Source organism: Bombina bombina, chromosome 1 (genome assembly GCF_027579735.1).
Source record: "Bombina bombina isolate aBomBom1 chromosome 1, aBomBom1.pri, whole genome shotgun sequence".
In the NCBI taxonomy this organism is placed as follows: domain Eukaryota; kingdom Metazoa; phylum Chordata; class Amphibia; order Anura; family Bombinatoridae; genus Bombina; species Bombina bombina.
This window is the reverse complement of record NC_069499.1, coordinates 737634700-737659352: the sequence shown is the minus strand read 5'-3', so window position 1 is coordinate 737659352 and position 24653 is coordinate 737634700. Positions and strand designations below refer to the sequence as shown.

General features: G+C 41.0%; 1 protein-coding gene across 2 annotated transcripts in view; it reads right to left on the bottom strand.

Annotated features, from left to right (window-relative positions):
* STK26 (serine/threonine kinase 26) overlaps positions 1-24653 on the bottom strand; it is a 511389-nt gene that overhangs the window by 378405 nt on the left and 108331 nt on the right. For both annotated transcript variants that reach the window (XM_053699253.1, XM_053699255.1), the window contains exon 2: positions 7089-7319. In XM_053699253.1, coding sequence (XP_053555228.1) covers positions 7089-7319 — 231 coding nt within the window. The remainder of the gene's footprint in view (positions 1-7088; positions 7320-24653) is intronic.

The window sequence follows — 24653 nt, the reverse complement described above, 5'->3', positions numbered from 1 at the left end:
TGAAAGATGAAATCTCCCTTGTGGAGGAGAAGCTTTGAAGTCCAGAAGATATCCCTGAGATATGATCTCCAACGCCCAGGGATCCTGGACATCTCTTGCCCACGCCTGGGCGAAGAGAGAAAGTCTGCCCCCCACTAGATCAGTTTCCGGATAGGGGGCCATCCCTTCATGCTGTCTTAGGGGCAGTAGTAGGTTTTCTGGCCTGCTTGCCCTTGTTCCAGGACTGGTTAGTTTTCCAGGCCTGTCTGTAACGAACAACAGTTCCTTCCTGTTTTGGAGCGGAGGAAGTTGATGCTGCTCCTGCCTTCAAGTTTTAGACTGTTTGGCCTTTGATTTGGCCCTGTCCTGAGGAAGAGTATGACCCTTACCTCCAGAAATGTCAGCGATAATTTCTTTCAAGCCGGGCCCGAATAAGGTTTGCCCCTTGAAAGGAATATTAAGCAATTTAGATTTAGAAGTCACGTCAGCTGACCAGGATTTAAGCCATAGCGCTCTGCGCGCCTGGATGGCGAATCCGGAGTTCTTAGCCGTTAGTTTAGTTAAATGTACAATGGCATCAGAAACAAATGCATTAGCTATCTTAAGTGCTTTAAGCTTGTCCATAATTTCATCCAATGGAGCTGTGTGAATGGCCTCTTCTAGAGACTCAAACCAGAATGCAGCAGCAGCAGCAGTGACAGGCGCAATGCATGCAAGGGGCTGTAAGATAAAACCTTGTTGAATAAACATTTTCTTAAGGTAACCTAATTTTTTATCCATTGGATCCGAAAAAGCACAACTATCCTCCACCGGGATAGTGGTACGCTTAGCTAAAGTAGAAACTGCTCCCTCCACCTTAGGGACCGTCTGCCATAAGTCCTGTGTAGTGGCGTCTATTGGAAACATTTTCCTAAATATAGGAGGTGGGGAAAAGGGCACACCGGGTCTATCCCACTCCTTGCTAATAATTTCTGTAAGCCTTTTAGGTATAGGAAAAACGTCAGTACACACCGGCACCGCATAGTATCTATCCAGCCTACATAATTTCTCTGGAATTGCAACTGTGTTACAGTCATTCAGAGCCGCTAAAACCTCCCCTAGCAATACACGGAGGTTCTCAAGCTTAAATTTAAAATTAGAGATCTCTGAATCCGGTTTCCCTGGATCAGATCCGTCACCCACAGAATGAAGCTCTCCGTCCTCATGTTCTGAAAACTGTGACGCAGTATCGGACATGGCTCTCACAGCACCAGCGCGCTCTGTCCTTATCCCAGAGCAATCGCGCTTGCCTCTTAATTCTGGCAATTTAGATAATACTTCTGTCAGGGTATTATTCATAATAGTAGCCATGTCTTGTAAAGTGATTTGTATGGGCATCTGATGTACTTGGCGCCACAATATCACGCGCCTCCTGAGCGGGAGTCAAAGGTACTGACACGTGAGGAGAGTTAGTCGGCATAACTTCCCCCTCGTTGTCTGGTGATAATTCCTTTACAGATAAAGACTGACCTTTATTATTTAAAGTGAAATCAATACATTTAGTACACATATTTCTATGGGGCTCCACACTGGCCTTCAAACATAGTGAACAAACAGATTCATCTGTGTCAGACATGTTTAAACAGACTAGCAATGAGACTAGCAAGCTTGGAAAACACTTTAAAATAAATTTACAAGCAATATAGAAAACGCTACTGCGCCTTTAAGAAGCACAAAAAACTGTCACAGTTGAAATAACAATGAACCAAATCAGTTATAGCAACCAAATTTTTACAGTAAATGTATTAAGTTAGCAGAGCATTGCACCCACTTGCAAATGGATGATTAACCCCTTAATACCCAAAACGGATAATCAATAGAGAAAAAAACGTTTTTTAACACAGTCAAACACACTGTCACAGGTCTGCTGTGACTGATTACCTCCCTCAATATGACTTTTGAAGTCCCTTGAGCTCTCTAGAGACGTCCTGGGTCATGCAGGAAGAAGCAGGAAGACTGAGACTGAATTTTTACTGCGCAAAAAAGCGCTAAAATAGGCCCCTCCCACTCATTATTACAACAGTGGGAGGCCTCAGTTAACTGTTTCTATGCAGAAATATAAGTCAGCCATGTGGAAAAATTCATGCCCCAATAAGTTGCCAGCAAACGTTTTAAACATCCTTTTTTAAAGAGTATGTATCTCTATTGATAAGCCTGATACCAGTCCTACTGCATTTAAGGCTTATTACATTACTTCAGTATTAGCAGCATTTTCTTAGTCAAATTCCATTCCTTAGAAAATTACTTTACTGCATATACATTAATCAGCCTGATACCAGTCGCTTTCACTGCATTTTCTTTACTTACATTACATCGGTATCAGCAGTATTTTCTTAGTCAATTCCATTCCTTAGAAAAATATTTTACTGCACATACCTTATTTGCAGGAGACCCTGCACGCTATTCCCTTTCTGAAGTTACCCCACTCCTCAGAATGTGCGAGAACAGCCAGTGGATCTTAGTTACTTCTGCTAAGATCATAGAAAACGCAGGCAGATTCTTCTTCCAAATACTGCCTGAGAAAAAAACAGCACACTCCGGTGCCATTTAAAAATAAACTTTTGATTGAAGAAATAATTAAGTATAAAACACCACACTCCTCTCAGGACCTCCATCTATGTTGAGGGTTGCAAGAGAATGACTGGATATGACATGTGAGGGGAGGAGCTATATAGCAGCTCTGCTTTGGGTGATCCTCTTGCAACTTCCTGTTGGGAAGGGAATATATCCCATAAGTAATGGATGACCCGTGGACTGAATACACTTAAGAGAAAAGAGAATCTCAGAAACTGAAAGTGATCTGGATGAATCCGAATATGAAGATATGCATCCTGTAAATCTATTGTGGACATATAATGCCCTTGCTGAACAAAAGGCAGAATAGTCCTTATAGTTACCATTTTGAATGTTGGTATCCTTACATAACGATTCAATATCTTTAGATCCAGAACTGGTCTGAAGGAATTCTCCTTCTTTGGTACAATGAATAGATTTGAGTAAAACCCCAGACCCTGTTCCAGAACTGGAACTGGCACAATTACTCCAGCCAACTCTAGATCTGAAACACATTTCAGAAATGCCTGAGCCTTCACTGGGTTTATTGGAATGCGAGAGAGAAAAAATCTCCTCGCAGGCGGCCTTACCTTGAAACCTATTCTGTACCCTTGTGGAACAATGTTCTGAATCCAAAGACTGTGAATCGAATTGATCCAAATGTCTTTGAAAAATCGTAACCTGCCCCCTACCAGCTGTGCTGGAATGAGGGCCGTACCTTCATGTGGACTTGGGAGCTGGTTTTGACTTTCTAAAAGGCTTGGTTTTATTCCAGATTGGAGGTTTCCAGACAGAAACCGTTCCTTTAGAGGAAGGGTCAGGCTTCTGTTCCTTATTCTGACAAAAGGAACGAAAACGATTAGCAGCCCTGTATTTACCTTTAGATTTTTTGTCCTGAGGCAAAAAAGTTCCTTTCCCCCCCAGTAACAGTTGAAATAATAGAATCCAACTGGGAACCAAATAATTTATTACCTTGGAAAGAAAGAGAAAGCAAAGTTGACTTAGAAGACATAGCTGCATTCCAAGATTCAAGCCATAAAGCTCTTCTAGCTAAAATACCTAAAGACATACCTGACATCAACTCTAATGATATCAAAGATGGCATCACAAATAAAATTATTAGCATGTTGAAGGAGTTTAACAATGCTATGAGTATTATGGTCTGATACTTGTTGTGCTAAAGCCTCCAACCAAAAAGTGGAAGCGGCAGCAACATCAGCCAAAGAAATAGCAGGCCTAAGAAGATTACCTGAACATAAGTAAGCTTTTCTTAGAAAGGATTCAATCTTCCTATCTAAAGGATCCTTAAAGGAAGTACTATCTGCCTTAGGAATAGTAGTACGTTTAGCAAGAGTAGAGATAGCCCCATCAACTTTAGGGATTTTGTCCCAAAACTCTAATCTGTCAGATGGCACAGGATACAATTTCTTAAACCTTTGAGAAGGAGTAAATGAAGTACCCATATTATTCCATTCCCTAGAAATTACTTCAGAAATAAAATCAGGGACAGGAAAAACTTCTGGAATAACCATAGGAGGTTTAAAAACCGAATTTAAACGCTTAGTAGATTTAGTATCAAGAGGACTAGATTCCTCCATCTCTAAAGCGATTAAAAATTCTTTAAGTAAAGAGCGAATAAATTCCATCTTAAATAAATATGAAGATTTATCAGTGTCAATATCGGAGATAGAATCCTCTGAACCAGAAAAATCCTCATCAGAAACAGACAAATCAGAATGATGACGGTCATTTAAAATTTCATCTGAAAAATGAGAAGTTTTAATAGACCTTTTACGTTTACTGGAAGGAGGAATAACAGACATAGCCTTCCTAATAGATTTAGAAACAAATTCTCTTATATTAACAGGAACATCCTGAGTATTAGATGTTAAGGGAACAGCAACAGGTAATGGTATATTACTAATGGAAATACTATCTGCATTAGCAAGCTTATCATGACATTCATCACAAACTACAGCCGGAGGAACAGTTACCACAAGTTTACAACAAATGCACTTAACTTTGGTAGTACCAGCATCAGGCAGAGTCTTTCCAGAAGTAGATTCTGAAACATATAAAGCAAAATTATCAAATTCCTTAAATGACAGTTTCAGGAATGGGAAAGAATGCCAATGAATAAGCCTCTAGCAACCAGAAGCAATGAAAAAATGAGACTGAAATAATGTGAAAAAAAGGTGGAGACAAGAACGACGCCCACATTTTTTAGCGCCAAAAAATACGCCCACATTATTGGCGCCTTAAAATTTTTTCGCACCAAGAATGACGCCACATCCGGTAACGCCGACATTTTTGTCGCAAAACGTCAAAAAAATTACGCAATCACGAATTTTTGCGCCAAGAATGACGCAATAAATTGAAGCATTTTCAGCCCCCGCGAGCCTAACAGCCCACAGGGAAAAAAAGTCAATTTGAAAACAATTTTTAAGGTAAGAAAAAATTTGAATATTCATATGCATTAACCCAAATAATGAAACTGACTTGTCTGAAATAAGGAATATTGATCATCCTGAATCAAGGCAAATATAAGTTTAAAGACATATTTAGAACTTTATATATAAAGTGCCCAACCATAGCTTAGAGTGTCACAAAAAATAAGACTTACTTACCCCAGGACACTCATCTACATATAGTAGATAGCCAAACCAGTACTGAAATGAGAATCAGTAGAGGTAATGGTATATAAGAGTATATCGTCGATCTGAAAAGGGAGGTAAGAGATGAATCTCTACGACCGATAACAGAGAACCTATGAAATAGATCCCGTAGAAGGAGACCATTGAATTCAAATAGGCAATACTCTCTTCACATCCCTCTGACATTCACTGCACTCAGAGGAAAACCGGGCTCCAGCCTGCTGCGAAGCGCATAACGTAGAATCCAACTTACTTCACCACCTCCACGGGAGGCAAAGTTTGCAAAACTGAATTGTGGGTGTGGTGAGGGGTGTATTTATAGGCATTTTGAGGTTTGGGAAACTTTGCCCCTCCTGGTAGGAATGTATATCCCATACGTCACTAGCTCATGGACTCTTGCTAATTACATGAAAGAAAAGTGAGACTTAAATAATGTGAAAAAAAAGTGGCGCTAAGTATAACGCCCACATTTTTTGGCGCCAAGTATGACGCCCACATTTTTTGGCGCAAAAAGACGTCTAACACATGTGTCAAAAAATGACGCAACCACTAACAAACTTCATAGTTGACGCCGGAAATGACAAAAATTTTGCGCCAAAAAAGTTTGCGCCAAAAATGACGCAATAAATTAAAGCATTTTCTGCCCCCGCGAGCCTAACAGCCCGCAAGTGAAAAAGTCAATTTAAATAGTTTTAAGGTAAGAGAAAATATTAATTCATAAGCATTTTCCCAAAAAAATGAAACCGACAGTCTGAAAGAAGGAATACTGAATATCCTTAATAATGGCAAATATAAGTTTAAAACATATATTTATAACTTTACATATAAAGTGCCCAACCATAGGGAGGTAGGAGAAGAAATCTCTACGACCGATAACAGAGAACCTATGAAATAGATCCCCTAGAGGAAGACCATTGTATTCAAATATGCAATACTCTCTTCACAACCCTCTGACATTCACTGCACTCAGAGGAAAACCGGGCTCCAGCCTGCTGCGAAGCGCATAACGTAGAATCTAGCACAAACTTACTTCACCACCTCCATGGGAGGCAAAGTTTGTAAAACTGAATTGTGGGTGTGGTGAGGGGTGCATTTATAAGCATTTTAAAGTTTGGGAAACTTTGCCCCTCCTGGTAGGAATGTATATCCCATACGTCACTAGCTCATGGACTCTTGCTGATTACATGAAAGAAAAGGGTATTTGTGCCCCTGTATCATTCAGCTGCCTTTTCTGTGTTCCTTGTAAATGATATTCCACAAGAACTCGGTCTCGCATAAGTCTGAGCTCCCAGATTGTAATCCATAAGCAAGTAGCTGGAACAACCTCTTTTTCTTGGCCTCCTAGGAGATGTAGAATAAACTAAGAAAATACACATACATACACAAACACACCTATCAATATCTAGGTCTATATCTAGAATGTAAGTTCCCACGGGAACAGGGCCCTCAATTCCCCATGTATTGGTTTGTTAAATTTTATCTAGTGTCTTATATTGTATTGTACTTTTATCTTTGTGCCCATGGACAGCGCTGCGGAATCTGCTGGCGCTTTATGAAATAATCACACATACACCATTACCAATAAACACTTTTCTTCACATTCTAAGCACCACAATATGGAGAGTCACCCTGTTCTACACTGTTTGCCTGTTATCCCTTTTCCCTTGCCTCTACCCTAAAGAGGGACAGTAAGTTGGAAAAAAAGGAATTATTTGATATACCTCATTTAGACTGATGTAAATAACATTTTATACTTATGATTAGACTTGCCTGTTGGCAGGCACATTTTACATTAGGTTTTATTAGTATACAATTTTATTTGCACACACCCAGTCATTTTCACTATTTCAAAATATTAAATACCTTCAAGTAAGAACCATAGTACTTTGTCACATATGGACTGTCGCACTGGCTTAGGACAGTTATTTCTTGCTGTATGTCTTCTATTTCATCCTCTGCTTCTTCTAGGTCAATGATCTTTATTGCAACCACATGCTGAGTCCGGTTGTCAACTCCTTTAAACACTTCACCAAAAGAACCTTTGCCAATGCGTTCTTGCTTTGTGAAGAGCTCTTCTGGATCAGCTCGGTGGTTCTACAAGACAAAAAAAAATATTAAGTTAAATAAAATTTAAAATCAGTTAGATAAAAATGAGCGACATTATAAACATCTGGTATGTCTACCCATAAAGTCACTGCAGATCCATTTCACTATGGGTGCAAAAGGCTGAAAAATGTTTTAGTACCAAAAAATTGGTTTGTCAGGGATGCTAAGAATGAACAGGCTCATTCTTACACTATGCACAAGGAAATAGTGTACAGCTAAGAGGACAATACTGTTGTGCTCCACACAGAGGTTAAAGGGACATAAAAAAACTGTTTAAACCCCTTCAGTACCAGGAGTGTTTTAAGGCACTTTGAAGTGTTTACTGCTGTTCACGTTTAGATTAATTACAATGTAAGAGCAATGCAATGAATCAATAACAGATCTTTCTAAATAATGATAAACGTGATATGATAAGTTTATTTCTTTCTGCCCCAGACATTTTGGCTTAGAGGAAGTGCAGAGTCAACATCCAAAACATCCACCTTTGTAAAGTCCAGCCCCACCTAAAATCAGCTACTTTGTCTACACAAGAGCCAGACTCAGATCTTTCCCCTCCACAATTTACTCACATTAACTACCTAATCAGTTGCTTAAAAGTGCATGCTCTGAATCATGAAAGTTTAATTTTGACTTTACTGTCCCTATAAGTTCCTCGGATAGTGGTGTGATAGATTTGAATGTTAGTGAATAAAAGGCATGAGAATTCTTACTCACCATGAAAAAAAAATCTGCTCCTATATATTCAACCCGGCTCCTAGATTTTGAACTAATTTGTTTAACTCAATATATTTAATATAGCCATTAAAGCATTGTACAGTGCTGCCATTTTCATTTAATTCTATGAGACAGCAAAGATTCAGGGCCAGATTACAAGTGGCAAACTATTTAGCGCAAACACAGCTGGAAGTAAACTAAACATGTGCTAATCTACAAGTTGAAAGAAAAATTTTGAAACAGTGAAACCTAACTTCAGGACTACAAATATCATGACTGTATTACTTTCTCCCCATAGACTTTAATTGAACACTCTTTCCAATAAATAAAACACTTATTAGTCAGACACTAACCCGACATGCCTACCACCTCTTCCTGGAAACTAGTCTCGTCTATGCATTCGCAGGAATAAGGTGAAGGAAGCTGCTCCAGGTGTTTGTGAGAAGGGTTCGCAAACCCATCTAAAGCCGTTTCCCCTTAGAGAGCTACTGACTTATGGGTATATCATACCCTAGGGATTATTCTTTCAGGCATTTTTAGGCTTGTGTTTATAAGTACTTTATTTTCACCCTATGTACATCATGGAGTAGGTTTTTAAAAAAAAATAAAGTTCACCTGTTTTTTTCACACGTCTTACACTACCAAGTCTGCATGAAGGTGCGGATCCCGATCCAGATCTTCTGATAGGGGCAGATTATGCCTTTTTCAGGGGGCTTGGTTTCATTCTGTTTAAGATTGATGGGTTCTGAGCATTATTTCTAAATAATACAGAATATGTTTCAGATCAAGGACTTCCCGGGAATGGTTTCTTAAGTCTCCTGTTACTAAGAATCTTGTAAAGGCAGGAGCTTCCCCCCCACCCCCAAAGTCGTTTTCAGATCTCAAATCTATGAGAGTAAAAAATTTCAGATTAGGAACAGGGTCAAGGATTTTATTCCAACATCTTTATTGTCCTAAGAAAAAAGGAATTTACAGACCTGTTCTGGACTTCAAAAAAAATGTAACATTTCTCAGGGTTCCTTCTTTCAAGATGGGGACAGTACATGTCCTATATAGATCTGACGAATGTGTATCTTCATAATCCTATTCCCAGAGATCATCATCAATTTCTATGATTTGCATTCATGGATTGGACAAGTATTTTCAGTTTTACCGTTTGGTATGGCTACCGCTCCTAGAATTTTTACAAAGTTTCTGGGGTCCTCTTATTAAGAGATCAGCATGTTTTGGTGGTTCCCTACCAGGAAAATGTCTTCGTACATGCTCCATCTTTATAAATGCGGAATCTCTCATATACAGTTATTTTTGTTTCATCAAGAGCATGGTTCGAAAGTAAAATTTTACTAAACACTTTCCCCTCAGTCCAGGATTACTTTGAGTTTGATAATCTTTTCCGTCTTCACAAGACTTTTTTTGACAAAAAAAGAGAAGGCTGAAATTACTCTTTAAAGAACAGGAAGTTTGGTTACCTGGGGGGAGGGGGGGTGAAGATGCCTATAAATGTTCTGGAACTTTAATTTTCCAAGACCTTCAGTTTTGGCCTGTCCTGAAGAGATACTTAGAGTTGACAGTCAATGTCACGCAGTGGCTTACATCAATCATCGGAGGGAACTCGCAGTTCCCTGACTATGTGGGAGGTTTTCCGAATTCAGACTTGAGTAGAAAGCAATGCCTGTATAATTTCGGCAGTTCATATTCCCGGGATGTGCAATAGGGAAAGACTCAGTCATCAATCCTTTCATCCAGGGGAATGGTCTCTTCAATCTGGAAGTCTTCAGTCATCCGGAAGTGGATCAGATGGCTTCTCGTTTTAACGAAGAACTCACCAGATATTTTGAGAGGTATAGGGATCCTCCGGTGGAGTTTGTGGATGCTCTAGTAGTTCCTTGGTTGTTTTGTCTGGCTTACATTTTTCCACCTCTTGTTCTGTTACCAAGTGTGATAGCAAGGATCAAGCAGGAGATATCATCAGTAATCATGATTGCTCCAGCTTAACCTCGCAGGACATCGTGTGCATAGCTGGTGCAAATATCAAGTTGTTCTTTGTGGCTTCTTCTGAGTCACAACCTTCGGTCTCAAGGTCTATTTTTTCATCACGATTTAAAATCTCTAAATTTGATGGTTTGGCGATATAATACTAAGAGGGTTTTTTTCTGATCCTGTCATTTTGGTTCAGAAGGTGGTCACAAGGCTTTCATTTTCTGGTGTGTGCAACACAGGTTCAGTTGGCACTCTTAGAATTCTTTAATTTATTCAGGATGGTTTGGATAAAGGGGCAGATCTCTGCTCTGACTTGTTTCATAAGAAGACAGCTTCATTTTCAGAATTTTATCCAGGCCTTAGTCGCAATTATACTTGTGAGTAACCAATTTCTCTTCCATGAAATCTTATTTGGTTTTAGGAGTTTTGAAGGTTCCTCCTTTCTGAGCATATGCACGTTTTGAATATTCCGCTTTTGTCCTGGAATGTTTTGTTTTAGTTATTTCTTCTGCTAGAAGTGTTTCTGATTTGTCTGCTCTTTGTTGTGAGCATCCTTGTCTTGATTGTTTTTTAGGATAAGGTTGTTTGAGTACCATGTTTTATTTAAAATGACCACTAAACACAGTAAAATGGCATAATTAACAAGTGCATACTAAAGACAATGCGATAACTAAATTTCAAAAAACATTTATGCTTACCTGATAAATTTCTTTCTGGGCATGGAGAGTCCACCACGTCATTCATATTACTAGTGAGATATTCATCTCCTGGCCAGCAAAAGGAGGCAAAGAGCACCCCAGCAAAGCGGTTAAGTGTAACTTTCCTTACCCATAATCCCCAATCAGCCAAAGGAAAAAGAAGAAACACAAAAAAGGTAGAGAGATGCCTGAGGTTTACTAAATAAAAAAAATAAAAAAACCCTGCCAAATTATGATTAAAAAAAAAAAAAAAAAAGGCGCAGTTGTAGAATATCCATGCCCGGAAAGAAAGAAATTTATCAGGTAAACAAATTGTTTTCTTTCCTATGGCATGTAGAGTCCACAACTTCATTCCAATTACTAGTGGGAACCAATACCCAAGCTAGAGTAAATGGAATGAAAAGGGAAGGAGAACAAGGCAGGCGGACCTAAACCTAAGGCACCACCACTTGAAGAAACTCTCTCCCAAAAGAGACCTCAGCGGAGGCAAAAGTATCATATTTGTAGAATTAGGAAAAAGTATGCAGAGGACCATGTTGCCGCCTTCCAAATCTGTCAGAGAGAAGCTTCATTTTTGAAAGCCCAAGATGAGGAGACAGCCCTAGTGGAATGAGCCATAATTCTCTCAGGAGGCTGCTGTCCAGCTGTCTCCTAAGCAAAGCGAATCATACTACTTAACCAGAGGGAAAGGGTAGTAGAAGTGGCCTTCTGACCCTTACGCTTTCCAGAGAAAACAACAAACAGGGCAGAAGATTGCCGAAAATCTTGAGTAGCTTGTAGATAAAAATTTTAGAGCATGCACAACATCCAGGTTATGCAAAAGACGTTCCTAATGAGAAGGATTAGGACAAAAAGGAGGAACAACAATTTCCTGATTAATGATTTCATCTGACACCACCTTAGGGAGAAACCCCAATTTAGTAAGAAGGACCGCCTTATCAGCAAGAAAAATAAGGTAAGGGGGAATCGCACTGCAGAGCTGAAAGCTCAGAAACTCTGAGCGAGAAGAATTAGCAAGGAGAAACAAAACCTTCCAAGATAATTTTATATCCACAACATCCATCGGCTCAAACTGAGCCTGCTGCTAAACTTTATGAACTAGGTTAAGGCTCCAAGGAGGCGCAAGAGGTTTAAATACAGGCCTGATTCTGACCAGGGCCTGAACAAAAGCTTGAACATCTGGTAAATCTGACAAAGTACTGACTGACAAACCTTTCTCCAGGCCATCCTGAAGAAAAGATAAAAAGCGGGAAATCCTCGCCCAACTGCAGGAGAAACCCTTAGCTTCGCACCAAAAAAAAAAAAAAAAAAGGTATTTACGCCATACCGTATGGTAAATCTTGCGAGTAACAGGTTTACGAGACTGAAGCATAGTATCAATGACCGCTTCCAAAAAACCATGTCTAGACAGGACTAGGTGTTCAATCTCCAAGCAGTCTATTTCAGAGAATCTAAATTTGGATGGAAGAATGAACCTCCTCAGAGGTAAGCTCCAAGGTGGAAGAGATGACCTCTTCACCAGATCCTGCGAGGCCAGGCAGGAGCTATTAGAATAACAGATGCTCTCTCCTGCTTGATACAAGCAAAGACTCGAGGAAGGAGAGCAAACGGAGGAAACAGGTACGCTAGACCGAAATCCCAAGGAACCACCAGAGCATCTATCAGAGCCGCCTGAGGATCTCTTTGGAAGCTTGGCGTTTTGACGGGACCCCATCAGATCCAATTCAGATCCGATTCCGGAACCCCCACCTGAGGATTATCCTTGAGAGCAGTTTCCGGATGGAGAGCCCACTCCCCAGATAAAGTCTGTCTGCTCAGAAAATCCACCTCTCAATTGTCCACTCCTATAATGTGGATGGCAGACAATTGTGAGCTTCCGCCCACTGCAGAATGCAAGTCACCTCTTTTATAGCCAAGGAACTCAGAGTTCCTCCCTGGTGGCTGATGTAAGCCACTGAGGTCATGTTGCCTGACTTGAATCTGATAAACTGGACTAAAGATAATTGAGGCCAAGCTATCAAGGCATTGAAGATTGCTCTCCACTCCAAGATGTTTATGGGAAGAGAAGAGACTCTTCCTAAGATCACAGGCCCTGAGCTTTTAGAGAACCCCAAACAGCTCCACAGCCTAACAGGCTGGTGTCCATAGTCACTATCACCCAGGAAGCAAGTGCCCCAAGACAGATGATCCTTTGAAATTCACCACAAGAGTCTCTTGTTAGGGGATCCAGATTTATCCTCTGCGATAAATCTGAATGGTCTCCATTCCATTGACTGAGCATGCAAAGCTGCAGCGGTCTCAGATGGAAGCGAGCAAAAGGAATTATATCCATGGAAGCCACCATCAGACCAATCAACTCCATGCATTGAGCCACTGATGGACAAATAGAATCAATGATTGTCCCTAGGAAACACACTCTTGTAGCTGGAATTAGAGAACTTTTCCAGATAAACTTTCCACCCGTGGGAACTTCGAAAAAGACAACATCTCTGTATGAGATTTTGCTAGTTGAAAAGAGGACGCCTGAACCAAGATGTCTAGGTAAGGCACCACAGCTATTCCCTGGGATCTGATCACTGCCAATAGAGCTTTCAGAACCTTTGTGAATATTCTGGGAGCCATGGCAAGACCAAACAGAAAGGCAACAAACTGGAAATGCTTGTCCAGAAAAGCAAACCTTAGAAACTGGTAATGATCCCTGTGAATGGGAACGTGTAAATACTCATACTTCTGGTCTATAGTCATGAACTGACCTTCCTGAACCAAAGGAACGAATAGTTTCCATCTTGAAGGTAGGAACCCTGAGGAATTTGTTGAGATATTTTAGGTCTAGGATGGGACTGAAAGTTCCCTCCTTTTTGGGAACCATAAAGATATGAATAGAATCCTTGACCTTGTACTTATAGAGGGACTGGTACAATAACTCCCAGGGAGGATAGGTCCTCTATGCAATTTAAGGCGGTCTTACCTCTTTACCTGGTTTGAGGATAGTCTTAACAGGCGAAATCTGCCCCTTGGAGGGCAAGACTTGAATCCTATTTTGTAACTCTGGGATATTATGTCCACAGTCCACGGATATGGGACATTGCGTATCCAAGCCTGTCGAATAAAGGAAAGCCTGCCCCCCACTTGATTCAAAATCGGATCAGGGGCAGCCCCTACATGCTGATTTAGAGTCAGCGGAAGGCATCTTGTTTTGCTCTCCCTTATTCCAAGGCTGGATGGATTTCCAAGAAGACCTGGATTGGTCTGGTTCGGAAGAGGAGGAAGGCTTCTGTCTTCTAAAATTGCAAAAGGAATGAAAATTAGAAGTTAGTCGACCCTTGGGTCTATTCTTCTTGTCCTGAGGTAGGAAAGATCCCTTACAACCTGTAATCTCTCATAGGACCAAATAGTGTTTTGCCCTTATAAAGGTAAAGCCAAAAGCTTGATCTTTGAAGATACATCAGTCAACCAAGATTTTAACCACAGAGCTCTACGAGCTAGGACAGTGAAGCTAGACATCTTAGATCTCAGTCTAATTACCTGCATGTTGGCATCACAGATAAAGGTATTGGCTAATTTAAGAGCCTTGATCATATCTTGGATCTCCTCAATCGTAGTCTCCTCTGATATCAGATCAGACAGGGCATTGCACCAATAAGATGCTGCACCCGCAACCATAGCAATACTTGCCACTGTATTCCTTGATGGATGTACATCTTCTTTAAAGGGACACTAAACCCAATTTTTTTCTTTCATGATTCATATAGAGCATGCAATTTTAAGAAACGTTCCAATTTACTCTTTATCAAATGTTCTTTGTTCTCTTGCTATCTTTATTTGAAAAAACATAATTTATGTAAGAATTTACCTGATAAATTAATTTTTCATATTGGCAAGAGTCCATGAGCTAGTGACGTATGGGATATACAATCCTACCAGGAGGGGCAAAGTTTCCCAAACCTCAAAATGCCTATAAATACACCCCTCACCACACCCACAATTCAGTTTAACGAATAGCCAAGTAGTGGGGTGATAAAGAAAGTAGTAAAAAGCATCAAAGGAATTTGGAAATAATTGTGCTTCATACAAAAAAAAAAAATCATAACCACCATAAAAAGGGTGGGCCTCATGGACTCTTGCCAATATGAAAGAAATTAATTGATCAGGTAAATTCTTACATATATTGCATTTTTTCATGAAATTGGCAAGAGTCCATGAGCTAGTGACGTATGGGATAGCAAAACCCAAGATGTGGAACTCCACACAAGAGTCACTAGAGAGGGAGGGATAAAAAATAAAGACAGCCAATTTCGTTGAAAAAATTAATCCACAACCCAAATCATTAGTTTTAATCTTATAAAACTGAAATTATAAGGAGAAGAATCAAACTGAAACAGCTGCCTGAAGAACTTTTCTACCAAAAACTGCTTCTGAAGAAAAAAACATCAAAATGGTAGAATTTAGTAAATGTATGCAAAGAAGACCAAGTTGCTGCTTTGCAAATCTGATCAACTGAAGCTTCATTCTTAAAAGCCCAGGAAGTGGAAACTGACCTAGTAGAATGAGCTGTAATCCTCTGAGACGGGGATTTACCCGACTCCAAATAAGCGTAATGAATCAAAAGCTTTAACCAAGATGCCAAAGAAATGGCAGAAGCCTTCTGACCTTTCCTAGAACCAGAAAAGATAACAAATAGACTAGAAGTCTTCCTGAAATTTTTAGTAGCTTCAACATATTTCAAAGCTCTCACCACATCCATAGAATGTAAAGATCTTTCCAAAGAATTCTTAGGATGGGGACACAAAGGGACAATTTCCCTACTAATGTTGTTGGAATTCACAACTTTAGGTAAGAATTTAAATGAAGTCTGCAAATCTGCCTTATCCTGATGAAAAATCAGAAAAGGAGACCGACAAAAAAGAGCAGGTAATTCAGAAACTCTTCAAGCAGAAGAGATGGCCAAAAGGAACAATACTTTCCAAGAAAGTAATTTAATGTCCAAAGAATGCATAGGCTCAAACGGAGGAGCCTGTAAAGCCCTCAAAACCAAATTTAGACTCCAATGAGGAGAGATCGATTTAATGACAGGCTTGAAACAAACCAAATCCTGCACAAAACAATGAATATCAAGGAGTTTAGCAATTCTTCTGTGGAATAAAACAGAAAGAGCAGAGATTTGTCCTTTCAAGGAACTCGCAGACAAACCCTTATCCAAACCATCCTGAAGAAATTGTAAAATTCTAGGAATTCTAAAAGAATGCCAAGAGAATTTATCAGAAGAACACCATGAAATGTAAGTCTTCCAAACTCTATAATAAATCTTTCTAGAAACAGATTTACGAGCCTGCAACATAGTATTAATCACCGAGTCAGAGAAACCTCTATGATTAAGCGTTCAATTTCCATACCTTCAAATTTAATGATTTGAGATCCTGATGGAAAAACGGACCTTGAGATAGGTCAGGCCTTAGTGGAAGTGGCCATGGTTGTCAACTGGACATCCGAACAAGATCCGCATACCAAAACCTGTGAGCCCATGCTGGAGCCAACAGCAGTACAAATGATTGCTCCATGATGATCTTGGAAATCACTCTTGGAAGAAGAACTAGAGGTGGAAAAATATAAGCAAGTTGATAATTCCAAGGAAGTGTTAATGCATCCACTGCTTCTGCCTGAGGATCCCTGGACCTGGACAGGTACCTGGGAAGTTTCTTGTTTAGATGAGATGCCATCAGATCTATTTCTGGAAGCCCCTACATCTGAACATTTTGAAAAAACACATCTGGGTGAAAAGACCACTCTCCCGGATGAAAAGCTTGACGACTGAGACAATCCGCTTCCCAATTGTCTATACCTGGGATATGGACCGCAGAAATTAGACAGGAGCTGGACTCTGCCAAACAAGTATCCGGGATACTTCTTTCATAGCTTGAGGACTTAGTCCCACCCTGATGATTGACATATGCCACAGTTGTGACATTGTCTGTCTGAAAACAAACTCAACTTCAATAGAGGCCAAAATTGAAGAGCTCTGAGAATCACACAGAGTTCCAAAATATTGATTGGTAATCTCGCCTCTTAAGATTACCAAACCCCTTGTGCTGTCAGAGATCCCCAGACAGCTCCTTAACCTGAAAGATTTGCATCTGTAGTGATCGCAGTCCAGGTTGGACGAACACAAGAGGACCCTTGAACTATACTATGGTGATCTAACCACTAAGTCAGAGATAGTCGAACATTGGGATCTAAGGATATTAACTGTGATATCCTTGTATAATCCCTGCACCATTGGTTCAGCATACAAAGCTGAAGAGGTCTCATGTGAAAACGAGCAAAGGGGATCGTGTCAGATGCTGCAGTCATGAGACCTAAAACCTCCATGCACATAGCTACTGAAGGGAATGACAGACTTAAGGTTCTGACAAGCTGAAACCAATTTCAAACGTCTCTTGTCTGTTAGAGACAAAGTCATGGATACTGAATCTATTTGGAAACCTAAAAAGGTTACCCTTGTCTGAGGAATCAAGGAACTTTTTGGTAAATTGATCCTCCAACCATGTCTTTGAAGAAAAACTAGTTGATTCGTGTGAGATTCTGCAGAATGTAAAGACTGAGCAAGTACCAAGATATCGTCCAAATAAGGAAACACCGCAATACCCCGCTCTCTGATTAGAGAGTAGGGCACCGAGAACCTTTGAAATCATCTTTGGAGCTGTGGCTAGGCCAAAAGGAAGAGCAAAAAATTGGTAATGCTTGTCTGGAAAAGAGAATCTCAGGAACGGATAGTGATCTGGATGAATCGGAATATGAAGATATGCATCCTGTAAATCTATTGTGGACATATAATGCCCTTGCTGAACAAAAGGCAGAATAGTCCTTATAGTCACCATTTTGAATGTTGGTACTCTTACGAAACGATTCAAGACCTTTAGATCCAGAACTGGTCTGAATGGATTTTCTTTCTTTGGGACAATGAACAGATTTTAATAAAACCCCATACCATGTTCCTGAAAAGGAACTGGCACGATTAACCCAGTTAACACCAGGTCTGAAACACACTTCAGGAAAGCCTGCACTTTCTCTGGGTTCACTGGAATACGAGAGAGAAAGAAACTTCTCACAGGCGGTCTTACTCTGAAACCTATTTTGTACCCCTGAGAGACAATGTTCTGAAACCAATGATTTTGGACTGAATTGATCCAAACATCCTTGAAAAATTTCAATTTGCCCCCTACCAGCTGAGCTGGAATGAGGGCCGCACCTTCATGCAGACTTGGGGGCTGGTTTAGATCTCTTAAATGGCTTGGATTTATTCTAGATTGAGGAAGGCTTCCAATTGGAGACAGATTCCTTAGGGGAAGGGCTAGGTTTCTGTTCCTTATTCTGTCAAAGAACGAAAATGGTTAGAAGCTTTAAATTTACCCTTAGATTTTTTATCCTGAGGCAAAAAAGCTCCCTTCCCCCAGCTTTCCTTAGATAAGATTCAAGCTTTCTATCTAAAGGATCCTTAAAAGTACTATCTTCCGTAGGAATAGTTGTACGTTTAGCAAGAGTAGAAATGGCCCCATCAAATTTAGGGATCTTTTCCCAAAACTCCAATCTATCAGTAGGCAAAGGATAGATAAATCAGTATGTTGTCAGTCATTAGAAAATTCATCAACTCTGAGAAGTTTTAAAAGACCTTTTACGTTTATTAGAAGGTGGAATGGCAGACAAAGCCTTCTGAATGGAATCAGAAATAAATTCTCTTAAATTTACAGGAATAGCCTGAGCATTAGATGTTGAAGGACCAGCAACATGTAATGAACTACTACTGATGGAAACATTCTCTGCATGTAAAAGCTTATCATGACAACTATTACAAACTACAGCTGGAGGAACAGTTACCACAAGTTTACAACAAATGCACATTGCTTTGGTAGAACCGATATCAGGCAGCAAGATTTCAGTAGTAGATTCTGAGACAGGATCAGATTGAGACATCTTGCAGTATGTAAAAGAAAAAACATATAAAGCAAAATTATCAATTTCCATATATGACAGTTTCAGGAATGGGAAAAAAATGCAAACAGAATAGGCCTCTGACATAGAAAAAAAGACCAGAGGCAAAAAGAATGAAAAAATGTTTGGCGCCAAGTATGACGCACCACAAACTGAAAAACGTCCCGGAATGAAACTCGAGAGTCATAGATGACGCAACCTTGTGAAAAGACTCGGCGCCAACTAAGGCGCCAGAAATTACGAATTTGCGCCAACAAACGTAATTATTTGCGCCAAAAAAGTTGTGCCAAGAATGACGCAATAAATTATAGCATTTTGCGCTCACAAGCCTAATACAGCCCGCAATTTAGAAAAAGTCAATTTGAAAACCTCAGGTAAGAAATATATATATATATTTTTTTTTTTAATTAAAAAGCATTTCCCAGATATGAAACCGACAGTCTGCAAAAAGGAAATATACTGATAAACCTGAACCATGGCAAATGTGTCTTAAGTAAAAGAAACATACTTACCAAGACACCCATCCACATATAGCAGATAGCCAAACCAGTACTGAAACGAGAATCAGAGGTAATGGTATATAAGAGTATATCGTCGATCTGAAAAGGGAGGTAAAAGATTAATCTCTACGACCGATAACAGAGAACCTATTAAATAGATCCCCATTAGGAAGACCATTGTATTCAATAGGTGATACTCCCTTCACATCCCTCTGACATTGACTGTACTCTGAGAGGAACCGGGTTTCAACATGCTGAGAAGCACATATCAATGTAGAAATCTAGCACAAACTTACTTCACCACCTCCATAGGAGGCAAAGGTTTGGGAAACTTTGCCCCTCCTGGTAGGATTGTATATCCCATATGTCACTAGCTCATGGACTTTTGCCAATTACATGAAAGAAAGAAGACATCTAAGCTAAGGAGCCATACAATTTTAGTTCAGTACCATGGACAGCACTTGTTTATGGGTGCTGTCCAATCATTAAGGACAACCCAGGTTGTGAACCAAAAATGGGCCGGATTCTATACTTACATTGTTGCTTTTCAAATAAAGATAGCAAGAGAATGAAGAAAATTTTATAACAGGAGTAAATTAGAAAGATGCTTAAAACTGTATGCTCTATCTGAATCCTGAAAGAAAATTTTTGGGTTCAGTGTCCCTTTAAGTAAGCCTCTAGCTTCTTATCCATGGGACCCATAAAGGAACAACTATCCTCTATAGGAATAGTAGTTCTTTTAGCTAGAGTAGAGATAGCTCCTACCTTAGCAGTGTGCCATGAGTCACGAATGACATCAGCAACAGGAAACATTTTTAATAATAGGGGAAGGGGAAAAGGTACCCCTGGCTTATCCCATTCCTAAGATATAATTTCAGACATCTTGTCTGGAACAGGTAAAAACAAAATCTATGCTTACCTGATAAATTTCTCTCTTGTGGTGTATCCAGTCCACGGGTTCATCCATTACTTGTGGGATATTCTCCTTCCCAACAGGAAGTTGCAAGAGGACACCCACAGCAGAGCTGTCTATATAGCTCCTCCCCTAACCCCCACCTCCAGTCATTCGACCGAAGACAAGTAAGAAAAAGGAGAAACTATAGGGTGCAGTGGTGACACTAGTTTAAAAAATAAAAACACCTGCCTTAAAGTGACAGGGCGGGCTGTGGACTGGATACACCACAAGAGAAAGAAATTTATCAGGTAAGCATGAATTTTGTTTTCTCTTGTAAGGTGTATCCAGTCCACGGGTTCATCCATTACTTGTGGGATACCAATACCAAAGCTTTAGGACACGGATGAAGGGAGGGACAAGGCAGGCACTTAAACGGAAAGCACCACTGTTTGTAAGACCTTTCTCCCAAAAACAGCCTCCCAGAAAGCAAAAGTATCAAATTTGTACAATTTAGAAAAAGTATGAAGCGAAGACCAAGTCGCCGCCTTACAAATCTGTTCAACAGAGGCCGCATGTTTAAAAGCCCATGTGGAAGCTACCGCTCTAGTAGAATGAGCTGTAATTATTTCAGGAGGCTGCTGGCCAGCAGTCTCATAAGCTAAACGGATTATGCTTCTCAGCCAAAAAGAACGAAGTTGCCGAACCCTTTTGGCCTCTCCTCTTTCCAGAGTAGACAACAAACAATGCAGATGTTTGACAAAAATCCTTAGTAGCTTGCAAATAAAACTTTAAAGCACGAACCACGTCAAGATTGTGTAAAAGATGTTCCTTCTTTGGAGGAGGATTAGGACACAGTGACGGAACAACAATTTACTGATTGATATTCCTATTAGATACTACCTTAGGAAGAAACCCAGGTTTGGTACGCAAAACTACCTTATCTGCATGGAAGATCAGATAAGTGGAATCACACTGCAAGGCAGATAACTCTGAAACTCTTCGAGCCGAAGAGATAGCTACTAAAAACAGAACTTTCCAAGATAAAAGTTTGATATCTATGGAATGCAAGGGTTCAAACGGAACCCCTTGAAGAACTTTAAGAACTAAATTTAAACTCCATGGCGGAGCAACAGGTTTAAACACAGGCCTGAATCTAACCAAAGCCTGACAAAACGCCTGAACGTCTGGAACATCAGCCAGGCGCTTGTGCAAAAGAATAGACAGAGCAGAAATCTGTCCCTTTAAGGAACTAGCCGATAATCCCTTTTCCAATCCTTCTTGGAGAAAAGATAGTATCCTAGGAATCCTGACCTTACTCCACGAGTAACCCTTGGATTCACACCAATGAAGATATTTACACAAATCTTATGATAGATTTTCCTGGTGACAGGCTTTCGAGCCTGAATCAAGGTATCAATGACCGACTCGGAGAACCCACGTTTTGATAAAATCAAGCGTTCAATCTCCAAGCAGTCAGACGCAGAGAAACTAGATTTGGATGTTTGAATGGACCTTGGAGTAGAAGAGTCCATGGTGGGAAGGATGACATGTCCACCAGATCTGCATACCAAGTCCTGCGTGGCCACGCAGGTGCTATCAAAATCACAGAAGCTCTCTCCTGCTTGATCTTGGCAATCAGTCGAGGGAGGAAAGGAAATGGTGGAAACACATAAGCCAGGCTGAAGGACCAGGGCACTGCTAGAGCATCTATCAGCGTTGCCTGGGGATCCCTTGACCTGGACCCGTAACGAGGAAGCTTGGCATTCTGACGAGACGCCATCAGATCCAGTTCTAGTTTGCCCCATAGTTGAATCAGCTGGGCAAATACCTCCGGATGGAGCTCCCACTCCCCTGGATGAAGTCTGCCTCCCAGTTCTCTACTCCTGGGATATGGATAGCAGAGAGATGGCAAGAGTGAACCTCTGCCCATAGAATTATCTTGGAAACCATCATTGCCAGGGGACTCCTTGTTCCCCCCTGATGGTTGATATAGGCTACAGTCGTGATATTGTCCGACTGAAATCTGATTAATCGGACCGCAGCTAGTTGAGGCCAAGCCTGAAGAGCATTGAATATCGCTCTTAACTCCAGAATATTTATCGGAAGGAGGGCCTCCTCCTGAGACCATGAACCCTGAGCCTTCAGGGAATTCCAGACTGTGCCCCAGCCCAGAAGGCTGGCATCTGTCGTCACTATAGTCCACTCTGGCCTGCAGAAACTCATTCCCCTGAACAGATGGACCTGAGATAACCACCAGAGAAGAGAATCCCTGGTCTCTTGATCCAGATTTAACAGAGGAGACAAATCCGTGTAGTCCCCATCCCACTGATTGAGCATGTAAAGTTGCAGTGGTCTGAGATGTAGGCGGGCAAACGGAACTATGTCCATTGCCACTACCATAAGGCCGATCATTTCCATACACTGAGCTACTGATGGCCGAGAAGTGGAATGAAGAGCACGGCAAGAAGTTAGTTTGATATCCTGACCTCTGTCAGAAAAATTCTCATTTCTACCGAATCTATCAGAGTTCCTAGGAAGGAAACTCTTGTGAGAGGAGTGAACTCTTCTCTGTTCACCTTCCACCCGTGAGACCTCAGAAAGGCCAGAACAATGTCCGTATGGGACTTGGCGATTTGAAAAGTCGACGCCTGGATCAGGATGACGTCTACGTAGGGAGCCACTGCTATGCCCCGCGACCTTAGAACCGCCAGTAGAGACCCTAGAACCTTCGTAAAGATTATTGGCGCCGTGGCTAATCCGAAGGGAAGAGCCACAAACTGGTAATGCCTGTCTAGGAAGGCGAACCTGAGGAACTGATGATGATCTCTTTGAATCGGAATGTGGAGATAAGCATCCTTTAAGTCCACAGTAGTCATATATTGACCCTCCTGGATCATAGGGAGGATGGTTCGGATTGTCTCCATCTTGAAGGATGGGACCCTGAGAAATTTGTTTAGGATCTTGGAGATCCAAGATTGGTCTGAGCGTTCCCGCTTTTTTGGGAACTATAAACAGGTTTGAATAGAAACCCTGCCCCTGTTCCTCCCTTGGAACTGGATGAATCACTCCCATAACCAGTGGGTCTTGAACGCAACGTAAGAATGCCTCTCTCTTTATCTGGTTTGCAGATAGTTGTGAGAGGTGAAATCTCCCCTTTGGAGACGAACCTTTGAATTCCAGAAGATATCCCTGGGAAACAAATCTCTAGTGCCCAGGGATCCTGGACGTCTCTTGCCCAAGCCTGAGCGAAGAGAGAAAGTCTGCCCCCTACTAGATCTGGTCCTGGATCGGGGGCTACTACTTCATGCTGTCTTAGATGCAGCAGCAGGTTTTTTGGCCTGCTTCCCCTTGTTCCAAGCCTGATTAGGTCTCCAGACTGGCTTGGACTGGGCAAAATGTCCCTCTTGTTTTGCATTAGAGGAAGCTGAAGCTGCGCCATTTTTGAAGTTTCGAAAGGAACGAAAATTATTCTGTTTGGTCCTTAACTTATTGGACCTATCCTGGGGAAGGGTGTGGCATTTTCCTCCAGTAACTTAAGCCATAGCGCCCTACGCGCCAGAATAGCAAAACCTGATTTCTTAGCCGTTAGCTTGGTTAAATGAAAAACGGCGTCAGAAATAAAGGAATTAGCTAACTTAAGAGCTTTAATCCTGTCTAAAATATCATCTAACGGGGTCTCCACCTGTAGAGCCTCCTCAAGAGACTCGAACCAAAAAGCCGCTGCAGCAGTAACTGGGGCAATGCATGCAAGAGGCTGGAGAATAAAACCTTGATATATAAAAGGAGACCCTCCAATTTTTTATCCATAGGCTCTAGGAAAGCACAACTGTCCTCGACGGGGATAGTTGTACGCTTAGCTAGGGTAGAGACTGCTCCCTCCACCTTAGGGACCGCTGCCACGAGTCCCATGTAGCAGCATCTATGGGAAACATCTTTTTAAAAGCAGGAGGGGGGAAGAGAACGGCACACCTGGTCTATCCCATTCCTTAGTAATAATTTCCGAAAACCTCTTAGGGACTGGAAAAACATCAGTGTAAACAGGCACTGCAAAGTATTTGTCCATCTTACACAATTTCTCTGGAATCAGACTGAAGCAACGCCTTCCCTGAATCTGAAATTTCACCCACAGATAGAAGCTCTCCTACCTCAGCTTCTGAGTATTGTGAGGGTATATCGGACACGGTATTAAAGCGTCAGAAAGCTCTGCATTAGTTCTAGCCCCAGAGCTGTCTCGCTTTCCTTGTAACCCTGGCAGTTTGGACAATACCTCTGAGAGGGTAGCATTCATAACTGCCGCCATGTCCTGTAAGGTAAAAGAATTAGACGCGCTAGATGTACTTGGCGTCACTTGAGCGGGAGTTATAGGTTCTGACACATGGGGAGAGCTAGATGGCATAATATCCCTTTTTTCAGTCAGAGAATCCTCTGGAGATAAATCTTTAAGCACCATAATATGGTCTTTATAGTTTATAGAAATGTCAGTACATTTGGTACACATTCTAAGAGGGGGTTCCACAATGGCTTCCAAACATATTGAACAAGGAGTTTC